At 48.6% G+C, this 16,862-nt stretch overlaps 2 protein-coding genes and 3 non-coding genes across 6 annotated transcripts; 4 read left to right on the forward strand and 1 right to left on the reverse strand.

Annotated features, from left to right (window-relative positions):
• Positions 1 to 322: 322 nt before the first annotated feature.
• RPS3 (ribosomal protein S3) lies at positions 323 to 6,616 on the forward strand. Its single transcript, XM_032990861.2, has 7 exons — positions 323 to 438; positions 1,232 to 1,362; positions 1,617 to 1,710; positions 2,925 to 3,019; positions 3,897 to 4,084; positions 5,372 to 5,568; positions 6,548 to 6,616. Exons 1-6 carry the CDS (start codon positions 409 to 411, stop codon positions 5,563 to 5,565), a joined length of 732 nt encoding a protein of 243 aa, XP_032846752.1. The 5' UTR covers positions 323 to 408; the 3' UTR covers positions 5,566 to 5,568; positions 6,548 to 6,616.
• On the forward strand, positions 3,402 to 3,548 carry LOC116961159. Its single transcript, XR_004406843.2, has one exon. It is a non-coding gene; the product is annotated as a small nucleolar RNA SNORD15 (small nucleolar RNA).
• Positions 4,866 to 5,012, forward strand: LOC116961157. Its single transcript, XR_004406841.1, has one exon. It is a non-coding gene; the product is annotated as a small nucleolar RNA SNORD15 (small nucleolar RNA).
• On the forward strand, positions 5,782 to 5,913 carry LOC116961160. The gene has a single exon (XR_004406844.1). It is a non-coding gene; the product is annotated as a small nucleolar RNA SNORD15 (small nucleolar RNA).
• Positions 6,617 to 9,894: 3,278 nt separating the features above from the next.
• SERPINH1 (serpin family H member 1) lies at positions 9,895 to 16,856 on the reverse strand. Of its 2 annotated transcripts, none has more exons than XM_042792635.1 (5): positions 16,713 to 16,856; positions 13,457 to 14,070; positions 13,165 to 13,263; positions 12,531 to 12,763; positions 9,895 to 12,357 (listed from the first exon to the last, which is right to left on the reverse strand). In XM_042792635.1, the coding sequence occupies exons 2-5, from the start codon at positions 14,058 to 14,060 to the stop codon at positions 12,055 to 12,057; spliced, it is 1,239 nt and encodes a 412-aa protein (XP_042648569.1). In that variant the 5' UTR covers positions 14,061 to 14,070; positions 16,713 to 16,856; the 3' UTR covers positions 9,895 to 12,054. The 2 variants fall into 2 exon arrangements, with proteins under 2 accessions (XP_042648569.1, XP_032846958.1); XM_032991067.2 differs by having other exon boundaries at positions 13,457 to 14,073.
• Positions 16,857 to 16,862: the final 6 nt, after the last annotated feature.

Genomic DNA, 16,862 nt, shown 5'->3' on the forward strand with positions numbered 1-16,862 from the left:
GAGAAGCAGCCTGTTCGGAGGGGTGCTGTGTTGCTCTCCTCCCCTCACGCCAGCCCTCAAGCTTTGTTCCCCTCACACCTGGGCTGGCCAGCCACAGCACTGTGAAGGGAGAGCGGTAGAAAATCAGGACGAACGACCATGCCGCTGATTCGTACGCGCGTTTATACAGGTTTTATAGCCGTTTTAATGACGACCGCAGGCGCCCTCAGCAGCCTGACAGAGCGACTGAACGCCCTGGGAGCTGTGGGGTTAAACGTTCCCAACATGGCGGCGCGCCAGCGCACCGGGAAGACTACATTTCCCGCCGGCCCACGTGACCCCACCGGGCCAATGTGGAGCGGCGGAAGGCAGATATAGCCCTTCCTGCAGGGCCCGCTCCCTCCTTTCCGCCGGGCGGCGCGGCTCAAGATGGCGGTGCAGATCTCGAAGAAGCGCAAGGTGAGGGCGGGTTCCCGGCTCGGCGCGACCGTGGGGCGCCTCCATATCGGCGGGGATGGCGTCGGGGGAGGCCTCGGGCCTCGCCGAGGCGGGCGGCGGCGAGGGGATGGCGGCGGATACGGGAGGATGGCGGCGGATGCGGCTCGGTGGCCCGGCGGGGAACATGGCGGCGGGAGGTCGGGGTGAGGCGGGCCCAGTGCCGTCCCCGGGGCCGGGGGTGGCGGGAGCCGTGATTCCTCCCCACAGCGCTGCGTGGGGCCTGCACAGGGCTGTGGGTTTGTACTGAGGAGCGGTGCTGGGAGCTGCTGAACTCAATTGTTTTTTCCTTTATTAGTGAAAAGAGTTTTGGTTTTAGTGACTGCTTCTGTGGGTGTGCAGGGGAGGGGGGGAGGCTTGGGGCTTGTGCAGTGTCAAGGTGGAAGTGGGAACTCTAGCAACCCTGTGGGGCTGCTAAAGGGATATGACCCCTTTAATTATTTTACGTAAATTTATACTGAATCAAAGCACCACTGCAAGACAACAGAGCTGTGATTGCATCCTTCAGCACGAAGTGTGGCTGTAGCAGTGGATCAGGCAGTGATGTAGGCTCCTGCCAGAAGTAAATTGTGTTTGAGTGACAGCTTCAGGGGAGATACTTTTGCTTCACCCCACTGCTGTTTCCGTGGGGGACGAGACTGCCAGTCTGCAGAATGGTCCCGGGGATGAATTGCACCCAAATTCAGCATGTGAAAGTCTTGTGTTCAGGCTGCGCGCTTGAACAGGGCTTGACTTGGTCTGTTTGTTTTTTTTTTAGTTTGTCGCTGACGGTATCTTCAAAGCTGAGCTGAATGAGTTTCTGACTCGTGAACTGGCTGAAGATGGGTACTCTGGAGTAGAAGTCCGGGTTACCCCAACCAGAACTGAGATTATCATACTTGCCACAAGGTAACTGAGATGCTGCTGTTGACTCAGAGGTGCTGTGCAAGGCTGTGAGGGATGTTGCTGCAGGCTGAAGCTTAAAGTGGTAAATATTATATCAGGAAGCTACCTGGGAAGGAGATCCTGAAGTTAACTTTGGTGATAGTCCAGGGGTGTAACACTGCTGTAAGTTAGATGCTTAGTCTGGAAGCTCTTTGGGATGGTTACAGGCTCAGACCTGGAGATACTTTTATCACTCATGCTGTACATTTTTTTTCCAGAACTCAAAATGTTCTGGGCGAGAAGGGGCGCCGCATCCGGGAGCTGACAGCTGTCGTGCAGAAGAGGTTTGGATTCCCTGAGGGAAGCGTTGAGGTAAAACTGTCTTGGTTAAATCAGTAGTAAGTGGACAGTGCAGTTAGCTTTGTGCGTTGTCTGGATGGTGTCAGCTGAAAGGTGGTTTGACTTGAAGATGACTTGAGGTGTTTTACATAATCTCACAAAACACTTGTACACTGAAATTTAGAATGCTGTTTGTGGTATTTTGAGTGCTGTCACTTCAGCTGTTTTTCTCTTGTTTTTCGAACAAGGAGGATGCAGATAAGACTTTTAAAACTTACCTATATTTTATAGAGAATGCTGCTGCCCCAGTATTGAGGTGAGAAGCTAGCCTAACAGCATAATGTTTGGTATTTGTGTATGACCATTACCCTTACTGAATTCATAATGCTTCTGTCTTTACAAAGAAACTGTTTTGGTGCAGAAGGATCTTTGAGGTTTTTGAGTATGATACTGTAATAAAATAGTAAAGTAACGCACCAGTAATTAACGGTCTTTTGGTGTTTGAAATCTGACACCCTTACTAGTACTTTCCTCTAAAACAAATTAGGGGTGGAGGGGAATGTGTGGTCTGGGGTGGTGCTCACATTTATTCCAGCTTGGCCAGTGTTGCTGGATCACATTATACAGTGAAGATTGCTGATTATCTCCAGCAAATTCTTAAACATACTGAATGGTACAAACCTTCACAGAGCACGTCATGGTTTGTCAGCTCTGGGAATATTGCATGCATGATTTTGAATGTCTGCTTCTTCTGAAGTGTCAGACTTTGGTCTGTTGGAGATGTTAGGTTTAATAGACCTTACTCTCCCAGCTTTCAAAAATCAAACCTTTTCTTAGTATTGATTTTAATACTTAAGCAGACTTGCGTAACTGATGTGTGGTAAAGACTATCACAAGTGAAGTTCTTCTCATTGCCTGGACACCTCTCTCCAGTGATAACTAATGTTTTGGGACGGTTTGAAGCAGCAGCTCTTTGAGACTGCACTATGAATGTTTTAATAGTCTGCTGACATTCAGTGGTGTGTCATCAGTGTATCTCAGCTCTGCCAGGAATAGGGGACAGGCACCAGAGGAGTTAAGGGAGTGTAGTGTGCGAGGATAAAGCTTCTGCATGTAAATGTGGAAGGACTAACTGAACTGAGTGCAGAGAATGGGGCATAAAGTAGTATGAAGCTCCTGTATTCTGTTGTATTAAAAGCATCTTGAAATACAGCCTTGTTTCTGAGTTTCCTTTTTTTCCTTTGTAGCTCTATGCCGAGAAGGTGGCCACGAGAGGTCTGTGTGCAATTGCTCAGGCAGAGTCCCTGCGGTACAAGCTTCTGGGAGGTTTAGCGGTGCGTCGGTGAGTAGAGCAAGTTGAATGTGATGGCATAGTGAGGAAGTATGGGATTCAAATACCATGTAAAAAAATCTTCCTTGCCAACTTGTCTGTAGCTTGAAAATGTAATCTAGTAATGCTGCACCTGGAGAGGGCAGTTCATATTTTTGATAATTCTACCCTGTAGAAACTTTTTGTTTAGTACAGGGTTACTTCTGATAGTAATTGCTAGATAATGTATTTCAGACCTAAAAGTTGAAGTCTTAGAGTAGATCAGAATACAGGTTGTTTGACTGGTGTGCATAAAGCCTGCATTTGTCGATAAATGGGTGGAGGAGTGAGACACAATTTCAAGCCTTCTGGCTGAATTGTAATTCAGGTGACAGTGGCTTTGCTTCTCAGATCCCTTTGGTGATGATAAGATGACGAGTCAGAAGTGGGTGGCTCTTGTTGCTGTACCTCTGCAGTGTCATTTTTTGTGATGCTGCATGTGGTTCTTCAGCAGGAACATCCTGTCATCATTGAATGATTTAGAGGCATTTGTCTGAGAAGGGATGTGGAGCTGCAGTCATGAGGTGGCCACTTTCAGCTGTGGAGCTGCTTTTGTGTCACAAAAAATGTGTGCTTGTCACTGTTCCCACAACCTTCCAAGGACCATAAGTCACAAGAGTTTTCTTAGGCTGGGTTTGACAGTGCTGAAATGGTGTGAAGATTTTTGCTGTTTTGCATAGCATTGACAAGAGTTTTGGTTGCCCGAGTGTACATTTGGAAGGCTTTTTTACAAACAAGAAGTTGAACTGTGATTATCTGTGCTTGAAATTGGTGTGAAATGCCTCCATGGAGCCATGTGGATCTGACAAGAGCAGGAGTAATGCTGTGGCTGTTGCTGCTCTCTCTGCAGAGCTTGCTATGGTGTCCTCCGCTTCATCATGGAGAGCGGCGCCAAGGGTTGCGAGGTGGTTGTGTCTGGCAAACTCAGAGGTCAGCGTGCCAAGTCCATGAAATTTGTGGATGGCTTGATGATCCACAGTGGAGACCCAGTGAATTACTACGTCGACACAGCTGTGCGTCACGTCCTTCTCCGACAGGGTGAGTGGCTGGGAGGCAGATCCCTTTGCAGCTCAGTTGGTTCCATCAGTGCTTCAGAGCCAGAAGATCTCATCTCCTGGTGTCCTGTGCCCACTGGAGGCTTCCTTCTGGCACCTGTGGGGTCGTAACACATGATTTTAGATGCACAACTGATCTTGCAGAGTGGTTCACTTGTGCTACCACTAGTTGTTCTAACTGAAAATCTGTTGTTTTCTTGGGCTTTTGCAACTAAGCTCTCACTCTGCGGTTTGTACATTACATCTGAAGTAGAACTTTATTTGCATTTGTGTATGTGAGTGCAAAATGGAGAAGGGGCCTTCAGCAGGCAACAGAATTCAGTGTAGTCGTCCCAGGTAATCCACTTTTCCAGTGGTGGGGATTCGTTGTTTCCAGTTGAGAATGTGGCTTTAGATTTTCCAGATACTCTCACTTGTGTCCTGTGGCCTCTGAGGTTGGTAGCAAAACAACCTACAAATGAAATCCATATGGACTGAGTTTAAGAGCTGTTGGCAGTTTGGATTATGGTTGTATTGGCTTCCAGGGCTTGGCAGGCTGACCATGGGTGCTAGAAGACCCACAAAAAAGCCAGTGTCAGACGGTTTCCCCCCATAGCTGTGCCCTGGCAAGTCTTCCCAGCTAAACCAGCCAAGCCTGCTCACACTTGTCCTTTCCCCTGGTAAAAACACAAATGACTTCTGCATTGTACTTGGCTTTAGGTTCCTTAATTGCAAAATACCTGGAGTAGGGATGCTAGCACAGACTAAACTATTGTCCACTTTCCCTTCAGTGATGATACGATGACGAGTCAGAAGGGATGTCCTTGTGCATTGTAGTCTCCTCAGCACCACGTTCTGTGGTGCTGTGCTAAGGCTGCCTTGGGCAGGATGTCCTACTCATTGGATGATTTAGAGGCATTTGTCTGAGAAGGGATGCAAAAAAAACAGTGCTATTTCCTAGAAAAATGAGCTGAATTGTCCCAGGAAGGACATAGTTTAAAACCAGGGTTAGCATGACTCAAGGATATAGCACGTTTTCATCATAGTCCCAGGGTGCAGTTAGCAAATGAAGTGAATTGAATGAAGGTAAACATGCTGATGTAAATTCACAGTAATTATATTTTTAAGGTATAGCACGTTTGTGTTAATCAGCTTGCATCGTCTGTGTTGTCAGGGGATGTTTTTGCTGCAGATAGCATATTTTGTAACCTTGGGGCTTGTCCCTACTGAATGCGTGCTTGATATTTTGTGTTAAATGAGCAGGTCTCTCTTGTCCTGTCATGCTTTGCAGGAGTACTGGGTATCAAAGTAAAGATTATGTTACCCTGGGACCCAAGTGGAAAGATTGGCCCGAAAAAGCCTCTGCCAGACCATGTCAGCATTGTGGAACCCAAAGAAGAGATCTTGCCCACCACCCCCATTTCAGAGCAGAAAGGTGGCAAACCAGAACAGCCAGCCATGCCTCAGCCGGTTCCCACTGCCTGAGGGGTAAGTGTCTACAAGCGGTGGGAGGTAGCTTTGGCGAAGATCCGTGTGGAAAAGGTGTCTCATCACCAAAAAAACTGTCGGGTATTTGGGGTACTGGGAAGAAAAGCTGCTGCATTGTGCTAGGTGCAGTGATCAGCTGGGCTAGGTTTTAGACTATTGCCCTGGGTGAAAGGGACATGATTTAAGGCATGCTGCAAACCAGCTAAGCATACCCTTCAATGAAGATGAGATGACGAGTCTGAAAGACAATATCCAAGTGCTCTGTTTCGTGTTGTGTTCTACAGCATGGATTTTGGGGACCTTGGATCACATTTTGAGTGACATAGAGGCATTTGTCTGAGAAGGGTTCAGTGTCTTGGACGTTTTCACATTGTACCACCTGCTACCAGTGTTCAGTTGACAGCACAGAGTATATATTCCTCATATAACCCCCCTCATGGGATGCAGTTTGGGTTAGACTTAGAAACCAATAACATCAAGCATGTTATGTAGGCGAGTTTTGCAAGTAAATAATCAAGGTTTGAAATCCTGTCTCCCTGAATGAGTAGCTTCTGAGACAGAAATCAATAGCTTGAAACTGTCCGAGACCTGCTCTGGGTTGTTCCTGGTGAGAATGTGGAACTTAATGCTTTTAAAAGTTTGCTCGCTTTCTCTGATCAGAGCAGCAGGAGGCAGAGGGCCTAAGGCCTCTTCCACAAGACTTCCTTAGCTGCTAGTGAAAGCCAGACTCTGTTCTCTGACTGAAGCTGGCTTTGTATGAATAGGGAGAGTTCAGGGAGTTTGCGGGGTCACAGTGAAACAAGGGAATCCAGCTAGCAAGGTCTGCTCCTGTGGGGAAAAGAGAGATCACTGGATAAAATGGAAGAAGTGAGATTCTGTTTAATTTGAAAACTTGGAGCCTGTTTGTTTGTTCTGGGTAGAATGGTTATGGGAAATGGTTTGCCACCATCTCACCCTGTATTTTGTTTTTTTCTTGTAGGGTTTGTAACATCTACAACCAGAAGCTTGACTGTCCTGAAAACATCTCTTAATAAAATCACAAAAGACAGTGTTTGTGGAGGTGCTTTTTTTTTGCAAGATGTATTCCAGGAAAGCCTTGCTCCCACTTTTGGTACGGAAGGAATTCTGCTGCATTTCTTCCAGCTTACAGTACCCTTTTGGAGTGTACTTAACAGATCCTGATCTAAACAAAGTGGGGACAAAATGCTGATTTCTGGGTAGAGCTGGAGCAGCAATCTGGTGTTAGAGGTCCTGAATAACAGAACTGGAGTAGTACTGGCAGCTCCACATACCAGTCCCTTCCTTTGAAGTTTCCATAAGGGGGAGCTTTTTTAGCAGTGTCAAGAGCAGTTGCAGTAGTTCATACCTTTCTGACTTCAGCTGAGGTGTTACTGTATTCTACGAACTGCTTTTTTTACCTCTGTACATCCATTTTCCTTATCACTGGAAAAATGTTCACTGTGTGAATTCTAGGGCTATAGACTGAACATGACCATTATAGCTCCTGTTTGGGTCAGCTAGCTTTAGTTGGTGGAGCAGTTGGGTGAGATAAACTTCTGAGTAGATGTTTACACATTAGTTGGGAGGGGGGAAAAAAGGAAGTGTACTCTGAATTTCAAACCTTCTGTCCTAAGCTTTGAGATGGAAATACATTTAAATGATCAGGGAAGAGACTTGTCTTCCTTTGAGGCTTGACTAGACAGTCTGTTAATTTGTCACTATTAATAACTGGCTTTTATGAGCTGCAGGATAACAGGTAGATCCTGAAGTTGATAATATTGACAAGACTTGTTATGCTATTGAAATGCCTAGTATGTAGGCAGGGATGTGTTTTTACTTCTGTTGCTGTATGAATTGCTTCTGATGCTGTTCTTGTCTGCTGTGGTCAAGCTAAAGCCCTCTACCTGAAGCAGCGAGATGGACCATTTGGTTAAGTTTCAGGCAGAGATTCTAGTTCTGTCAGTTCCTTTCCCAGTGTGTTTTTCAAAATCTGGTGCAGTAATGGGAAGAGGCTGTTACTCACATTATAAGAGATTGTGTTGTGCATAGGATCAAGGCTTTGTTCAGATTTCAAGAAATTCAGAACCTCTTTGTTGCACTAACAAATATTGTGCAAATCTGCAAAATTTGCTGCTTAGGAATAGCTTTTACATCCAGATTTACATTTTCAGGAGGCTTCTCTGCAGGAGCTAGGCAGGCAGCTTATGGACTGGAATTTCAAACTGACAGTGTCAGGAACTGGTTTGTCTGGCAGTGTGTGGATGTGTGAGCCTCAGTCTTCCTGTTCCCAGCTTCTCTGGCAGGTCTCCTGGAAACCCGGCCTGGCAGGGTGCGGGCTGGGAAGCTGGTTAAGCCTGTCAGAAACAGATGTGCCTTCTCAGTGTGTCAGAGGATAAGTCTGATGGTGAGTTTCTGTGCACATCTTTCTGTGGAAAGCTTTAATACTTAGCTTGTAACTTTTTTTTTTTTTTAAAGTAAGCAATGCATTTTTTTTTTTTTAATACAAATTTACACTTGGAAAAAAATTCCAAAAAAAAGACCAGGTTTGTCACTTTACAGGAGCAGGAAATGTGTGAAAGCTGGAAAGCCTGAAGCAATAGAAAAGTGACACACAGTGCAAGGCCTTGCCTGTTGTGTCTAAATTATTAAATGTCCCAGTATGCTACATGATAATCAGCTAGAAATTTCTCCTGCAGTCCTCCAGGGAAGGCTGGCTTTCCTGGAGATTGCTCTGTTTATTTTGGCTTTAAAGACCTCCAACCCAGTCCATCAGCCTGTTAATCTGTCAGTGCTGATCAGAGATGTTCAGTTGCTTGTGTGCAAGATCGAGGGATGTGCAAGTAGTGTGATTAAGAGTGGTATTGCTGTACCTCTCTTCTTGCTAGATCCATCCTGTGAGAAGTTGAAGACAACATCAGGGATTACCGCTGTGGTGAGACCCCACCTGCAGTACTGCATCCAGCTCTGGAGTCCTCAGCACAGGAAATACATGGACCTGTTGGAGCAGGTCAAGAGGAGGCCACCAAAATGGTTGGAGGGCTGGAACACCTCTGGTGTGAAGAAAGGCTGAGAGAGTTTGGGGTGTTCAGCCTGGAGAAGGCCCTGGGGAGACCTTAGAGCAGCCTCCCAGTGCTTAAAGGGGGCTTATAAGAAAGATGGGGACAAACTTTTTAGTAGGGACTGTAGTGGTAGGAGAAAGGTAATGGTTTTTAAACTGAAGGAGGGTATATTTAGACTAGCTGTAAGAGACATTTTTTACAATGAGTAGGGTGAGACACTGGAACAGGTCCAGAGAGGTGGTAGTAGGTGCCCCTTCCCTGGAGGGGTTCAAGGGCAGGTTGGACGGGGCTGGGAGCCCCCTGGGCTGGTTGATGATGTCCCTGCTCATTGTGGGGGGGTGGCGTTGGACTAGATGACCTTGAAAGGTCCCAACTCAAACCATTCTGATTATTCCATGATGGTCAAGGTTTGCACATTACCTTTCTAGCGTGCAGTGGTTGGAGTATACTTGCAAGATGAGCTAGGGGTAGGATGAGCTCAGGGGCTTTGGAAAGCTTTTTAACTTGCTTTTTAATACTGCTGTTTCAGGTTGGTGGTTGTTATGGTTGGTGCTGGAGATGGCTTCTGTAACTTTGTGCAGTGAAAGGCTGATCCAGCGAGCACCCAAGTGCTTTTTCAGTCAGAGGAGCTCCACCCAGATGTGTGTGCCTGTCTGTCCCAGGCATATGTGATTTTTGGCAGTGGGAAAAGAGGAGATGCCTGTGACATTAGTTTTGCTTGGGACTGAGTGGCGGAAGGCAGCATGCTTGAATGGACAGTGGTTAATCCCTTTCCAGCAGTGAAAGGACATGGGCCAGCAGGGTCTGACACTGCTGGAGTTTGCAAGATACAGCTGTATGCCCACAGGGATGATGCAGGTGGTTGCAGTTCTTTTTCCTCCTCCATTTCCCTCGATTGGACACCAGCTAGAGAAGCTTTGGGTCATAGGGTGAGGAAGGTTGTTCCCTGTAGCTGACAGTTCAGTTTTATTCCTACGCTGCTGTATTTTCTTTTTTTAACTGAGCCATTTGCTGCTCTGTTAAATGCCAGGGCAGGACATTAGGTCCTTTTACTTGTGAAGCATTGATGATGCTGCATACTTGGAGTTTTAGGAGCAAAATGTTATAGTGTTCCTTTCCCATGACACAGATGTGGTGGGAATTCATGTGTTTTGTATGAAGCGTAATTTTGGCCCATAAATAGCAGATTAAGAAAGGTGTATTGGATTTAAGGATGGCAGAGTACTTTGTCTCTACTCAAACCCTGCAAGTGACTGGCTACCAGAGGTTCATTGAAAAAGTTTTATTGCAAAATTATACAACTGTCATGGTGTGGTACAAGAACAGACAATAAAAGCCATCAGACGCCTGCATCCACATGATGCAAATTATTCACAATGTCCCACAGTGTGTTCTTGCCTTGCCCACCCCTTTTACCCACCCCCCCCCATCCTCTGTCTCGTGCTACAGCGTGTGGGTTTCAGTGCGCTGATTCACCGGGTAGCATCTAGCATACACGCTGGGCTTCAGGCTTCCTGTGCATTTGGGTACATCCCGGTGGATTGCCTCCTACCTCCCGACAAAGTTGGGAAAGCACCTAGGAATACGAGCTGGGAAGGGGCTTAAGGACAAGAATCTCCCATTCCGGCTGGCTTGGATAGGAATTAGGGCAGATGAGTTTTTCTGCAGTCGTGTAACCTTGCAAACCTAGGGAAGGCACAGTCAGGTCAGACTTAGGGGCACAAGCTGCTGTAGTTTGCCTGTAGGAAACGCCCAGTAAGAGACTCTGTAGTTGTAAGTTAATAAATAAGTGGAAATAATCCTGTGTATGGTCAGAGAAAATGCAGTATTGTGCTTCTGTGTAGCAACCTGACAGCAAGCGCATTGGCAGGGCAATAAAAAGAAAAGGAATGCAGTCACTGTCCTTGCTGGTTTCAAATAACTGGCACTTAGATTTGGATGCAGAGATTTCTCTCAGTATTCCTGTCATTATTTGGTTTGTGATGTCTCTCGGTGTAAAGCAAGGCTTACCTGACATATGCTTCAATGCTTACAGGATCATCTCAGTTACTTCTTTAAATAGCATTAACCTGATGGTATCCCTTGGAGAGAAGAAGATAGGAATAGCCTCCAAGTCTAGGCTGGAGCAGGCTGTGAAGCTTGCTGATTATCAGACATAAATACGAGTATAACTATAAATACATTTGTTTTTCAGCGTGCCCTTATCCAGGTCAGCCAGTGGGGAACTGAAGTATCATGGAGGAGAGGAGCTTCAGAAGAGGGTCATTAGGAAGTCAGGTAATGGCAGCTTTAAAGTTTTGCATTTAAACAAGAAAGTGGAAGTGAACTTGATCCGCCTCCCTGTGAGAAGCCAGCAGGGTCCCTTGGCCTGCACTGGGAGCTGAATGGTACCAGCCCTGGTCGTAACTGGGAGAACCTTCACAGTGATTAACTGTCTCTTTCCCAGCCCTATGTGCTGATGCAGAAGCACCAAGAGAAGTGGAGTTGCTCTGTTTGCCTGGTGCAGGATGTTTAATTCCAGATATTGGCCCGAGAGCCCCCTCAGCGATCCCCCAAGGGGTGGAGCCCAGCCATTTCGGAGCCCAGCCATTTCGGTCATGCAAGTGTATTGAAGGGACCTCAGGTTTATCTTTGTAGAAGCCCATCTGCAATTTGGCCTCTCTGCTGACACCCCTAAGCCACTTCGTTGAGCAAAGCTGCACTTGGCTTTGCAGCAAATGTTCTAGCTAAGTAGGTGATGACCTGCTGTGGTTGAAGCATCTAACAGTCATCCAGAGCAGGGTTAGGCAGGACAAGGGCACAACTCCAGTCTGTTCTTATGTGCTGTCACAGTTCTGCTCTGCTCCCTGGGCTACAGAGGGGGCTGCTCTGCAGAACTGGCCCCTTGTGCTCTGTTCTAGACCACTGAAGAGAGGAGCAAGGAACAACTGCAAAGCAACCAGAGCAGCTCTGGTGTGGTGCCGCAGAGCATCAGAGGGGCAGAAAAGGAAGTGGCAGAGCTAAATGTGCAGAAGCATTTGAGATGGAAGGTTGGAGGGCTCGTGCCTTTCTTTGCAGGGTAGCAGCAAGGTATTTAGCAGGAGGCTTAACTAGTGCAGGGAGGAGCTAGGCATCAGCCTGAACATCTCAGCTGAGGATACCAGTAGCTGAGATGGTGCATGCCAGTTCCCTTCCACTCCTGGTAACCCTCTTGTGCCAGGTTCCCCTGTTATTCTCTGGAGGTGGGTTTGTGCAATAAGTATTTTGGGGTGAGGTAAAGTGTATGCTGGTTTCTCATCACAATGCACCCTGGTCTGAATAGCACCCATAGTTCGAGAAGGATACAAAATAGTGTTTCCCCTTTTTTGAAATCCCCCACTAAAAAACACACAAACCAAAGCTCTGGGGAAAAAAAAAAAAAACAAAACACAAACAAACCCAAAACTAACTACAACTCATCACGCATCTTGTCCCCTTTGGGCCTCACAAGCCTGCCGATGAAGAGAATGGAGTTGGTTTTACTGTCCTTAATCATGAAGATGAAGGGGTGGTCAGCATAGAAGAGCTTGGGGTTCCTCATCTCCTCTCGGCCATAGATGTCAGCATCGTAGGGATTCCCTTCCGTGTCCCATTCAAGAGCAGCAGCATGGAAGACATTGGAGAGGTAAAGGTCTTTCTTGCCAGAGATCTTTGACAAGTCAGCCTTGCTTTTGTCAATGGCTTCTGTCAGGCCCAGATCAGCCAAGTGTTTCTAGGAGGAGAAAAGAGGTCAGCAACCCTCCCAGAGCTGACATGGTGCAACCCTTTCCCGACTAGCTGCTGGAAAAGGGATGACAGGGACATATAACCCCATCATCCTGCTATCTTCTCCGCCACCCCAAAGAACTTGGAGGCCCAACTGTTTTCTTTAAGGACTTCCTTTACCTGAAGGTCGTGGCTGACTTCCAGGATGACTTTGGGCAGTGAGATGGCCACTGATCTCTTCTTCATCTTGCCAGCCCAGGCCTTCAGCTGCTCTCTGTTCAGCAGTTTCTCAACCCTCTCCAGAGGCTCCACATGGTTTGGCATGATAAAGATCATGCTGGAGAGCTTGTGAGCAAGTGGCATCTCTACCACCTGGAGCTTCTCTGTCTCATCATCATAGTAATTGTAGAGACCTTGAAATCAGAAGCAGGAAAGGGTGAGATGTGGAACAGAGGCAAAGTTACCCACAACCTTATGAATTCACCCTGGCCTTTCCGTGACCAGCAAGGGAAGCGAGTGAACAGTTTTGGGAACTGGCCCAGCATTATTTGAGTTGGCAACAACTCAAATCTGCAGCTCCTACGCGTGATGAGCTTGGATTTATTCCTGACAGCCAAGCACCCAACAGTAAATGTAGATTTTCTGTGCTCCCAGAGAGACTGAATCAGCAGAACAAGCGTGCCCTGCTTTGTTCTCTTTCACTGACCATGAAGCAAAACAATCTTGGAAGCAGCTGGTGGACAACTGGGTAACAAAGCAGCAGTGAGCGTAACTCCAGTTGGTTTTGACATGGGGCAGGAGGTTTGCAACTTACCTGTGCGATGCATCATAGGAACTCCCACAGTGTAGGAACGGGTCACCATGAAGCCACGGTTGTCTACCATCTTATGATGGAACTTTTCATCCCAGTGAGCTGCAGGAGAGAGGAATTCAGCTTGTAAGAAAAGGGAATGGGTTGGTAATTTCATGTACAGTTCCTCACTACTCTGAAAAAGAGCATGCCTCCAGTGGACCTAGGACTTGTTCACCTTCCTATTTGGGCTGCTCTGTCTCGGCTCAGGCTAGGTTTTGGGTCACTCATATCAAGAATTGAAGGTAGAACTTACGCTTGAAGAACATGGCATTGACAATGAGGGCCCCATCAGTTTTCTCAACATCTTTCGTGACCTCTGGGAGTTTCCCATCTGTGGTCTGGGCTGCCCACTCGTTAATGGATTTCAGGGCGCTCCTCTTGTCTCTGAAGTTAATCTTCGAGTGCTCGTAGTTGTAGTGTTTCTTGCTGTTCTTCACAAAGTCATCGGCGAAGTTGATGGAAGCAGGGCCGTACAAGCGGTTGCCGATCTTCCAGGTGACGTTGCGGGCTGTGCTGTTGCTGACCTCATTCAGGAGCTCGGATAACCCACTGTGCACATAGTCGTCGTTCAGTTTGTCTGCGCTGAGCACCGCCTTGGCTTGGGAGGCTGTTGTGGCCTTACCCCCAAGGGACACGAGGCCGAGGGAAGAGGCCACGACCACGGGGGACAGCAGGATGTTCTCCATGTTCTTGTCTTTCGCCATGGCATGGTAGAGGTTGAAGGCCAGTGTCGTGCTGCGGTCAGCCAGCGTCGTCGCCTTGTCGCTCAGCTTCCTGTCCTCCGAGGGCACGGCTGCAGTGAGGCCGCAGAGAGCAAGCACTGGAATAACCCACATGGCTTCAGCAGCACCCAACATCTCTGAGGACCTGCTGGGCAAGAAGAGCTCACCGTCAGCATGATTCCAGCCCTCCCTGGAGCATTCAGAGACCCCAGGGGCTCTTCCAGTGAAACCCACTCCTGGGCTCCGGTGACAGCCAAAGCATCTGCATCAACGCTTCACTTGGGCTGCAGCGATACCAAGTCCACTGTGGGCTTTCCGCTGAGCAACAGTTAATCTTCAAGAGTTCAGGCTGCACTCTGACATGCAGACCCTGTGCATTTTGAATGAAAGCTCCCTTTTTAAGCAATTTTACTATATTACTCTACGTTCATGTACAGTAAATGACTTGAGGGGAAGCAACAGATATTTCTGTCTCCAGAGTAACCGGTAAAACCTCTGTCCTGGTCAGGAAAAACTAAAAGATGTTTCTGCTACCCAGAGGCCAGGTTGCACAGTGCTGTCTGTCAGTCCAGGGACTATTGTGGCCAGTGTACAGAAGGGATTGTCCTCTCTGGGGACCCCAGATCGGTACCCAAATGCTCACTCAGCTTTCTAGACACTAGATGGAGCGCATGAGCTTCCACCAAGCTAAGCTGGGGGGGGGGGGGGAGGGCCTGAGAAGATCCAACACTGGTCGGCTCTGATTTAGTTTTCCCTGTACAGCCCTGTCAGGGAGGTCCCAGGGCAGAGGAAGGTGGTGGACCCCTTCTTTTCCCCTGCAGAGCCTCTTCCCAACACGTTCATGCATTAGGGAGATGCATCTCATCATAACGTAGGTGCACCCATCTCCAGTGAGGGCTCTGACCTACTGGCTTCAATAAATCTGCAGACTGACCAGTCCTAAAGGCTGTGCCTAAAAAGCTTTTTGGAGCTCAACTCACCTGCCTCTGAGGCTACAACCTCTCCTCAGACCTTCCCTCCCTCCTGACTTCACCCTGCTCACTGCAAACCTTCCTGATGGCAGATCCTCAGGGCTTAAATTCCACCTTCTCGCCCAAAGCCAGCACTGCATCATGCCCAAGGCTACAGGGAAGTTTCATTCCTCGGTCCTCTCCTCCCACCCTGCTCCTGGCCAGCCTGAGAGGCTGCTCCTTGCATGCAGAGATGAGAAAGGGCTGCGACAGGGCAGCTTCAGGGTTAAAGCGAACAGAGCAGGAAGCGAAGGGCCGGCTGGGATTACATATGGAAGGAAACACGCACATAGCCCGAAGCAAAGAGAGTGCGCAGTTGCACCAGGGACCCTTTGCCAGAGTGGGAATCACTTAGCCTCAGAGAGGGAGGCAATTTGTAACCTAAAATCCTTTTGGGAGGAAGCCTTCCTTGGAAGGGAAGAGCCATCCCAGCTACCTCAGAGCAAAGACTTGTGCAACAAGCTCAAAACTGCCTTTGACGCACTTTTAACGTGCAGACAGCATTGGGTGTGGCAAGCGTTTAAAATTGGAGGGTTGGTTTGTTTTTTTTAATTCCCTTTTATTTCTAAAGATACCTTGAAACTGTTTCATAGTGAGGTCAACGTTTGCTTTTTTCATTCTGAAAGAAAACAGATACAAGGAGTAGTTCTCTTGTGAGCAACAGGGTGCCCACACCGCTTACATCCTCAGCTTAAAAAAGGTTCATTATTTCAGAGACTGGTGAGAATTCTGGCCGGGCGCGTTGGGCTGCAATGAGTGATGCAACCCATAGCAGCGAGACAACGAAATTTTGCCCATCCTTGGATTATGGCTGAGATTCTTGGTGAATTCATAAGCCGGGGTGAAGCTAGAGGGGATGTGGGGGGAATGCGCAGCTGGTAACATCCTCTCTTGTGTTTGTACGGCCCAGCCCTGCAAAGGGGACGCCCCACGCCAACGTGGCATCCTGCAGACCTCCTTAGGGCTGGCAGGGACCCTCTCTCCCGGCTGGATTTGGAGGTGCCACCACCCCACCACAGCCCACGCACCCTTTTGAGGACTGCGTTTCTCCCACCACCCAAGACAAAGCCGCAGGACACACAAGCAAAAGGCCGTGCCCGTGTCAGCAGAGGGATGTGAGGTTTTGTTAATTAAGGGAGGAGAGGGGGAGAGGGTTAGTGAGTCTGGTGGCCGGGAGGCTGCGGGGAGAGCTCTATCCCCTGCGCTGAGCTGGTGCCCAGGGTCCCGGAGGCTCCCAGGCTGGGCAGGAGCTGGGGCTGGGGGGCGTTTCTCCAGCCAGGGCTGCTCCGGGACCACTTAGAGCAAGTTGGTGCTTCCCTTCTCCACACCCCCCCCTCCAACTCCTTCTCCGCTCCCCCCCGAAAGTTTTTCCCGGGTGCAAAACCAGGGTGCAGCTTCGCTTGCAACCACCTCTAGCAAACTGGTGGTGGGAATCTTTTAACGGCTCTTCTCAAAAAACAAAGCTAGCTTGTGGGGCAGTCTGTACCCTACCCACATCCCCCACTCCAATCCACCCCCATGCACCCCCCTTCCCTTAGGCACCCCCCCTCCCCCCATGCAATTCCCGTTCCCCCATTCACCCCTTTCCCCCCATGCAATACCCCCCACACACACCCCCACGACTTCCCTACTTTATGGGGCCACCCAGGAGCATGCAGGACCCCAAAATAACCCCCGGCCTGCTGCAATCTCAGCTTGGCCACATCCCTGCCTGGCAACGGTCCTGCAAGCCCGGGCCCCCCCTTTTCCGCCTCCCTTTCCCCCCCCCCCCCCTTACCTTCAGCGGTCCTTTGCTCGGCTCCCCTATGCACCTCGCGGGCCTGCGGAGGGGGTATATAAGGGGCCGGGGAGAAACTTCTGGAAAGTTGGGAAAAAACCTCTCAAAAACGCTTGGGGTGGGAGAGGAAGGGGAGGATCCGATAAAGCT

The sequence above is a fragment of the Tyto alba genome, unplaced genomic scaffold (genome assembly GCF_018691265.1).
Source record: "Tyto alba isolate M040663 unplaced genomic scaffold, T.alba_DEE_v4.0 Super-Scaffold_2, whole genome shotgun sequence".
In the NCBI taxonomy this organism is placed as follows: Eukaryota; Metazoa; Chordata; class Aves; order Strigiformes; family Tytonidae; genus Tyto; species Tyto alba.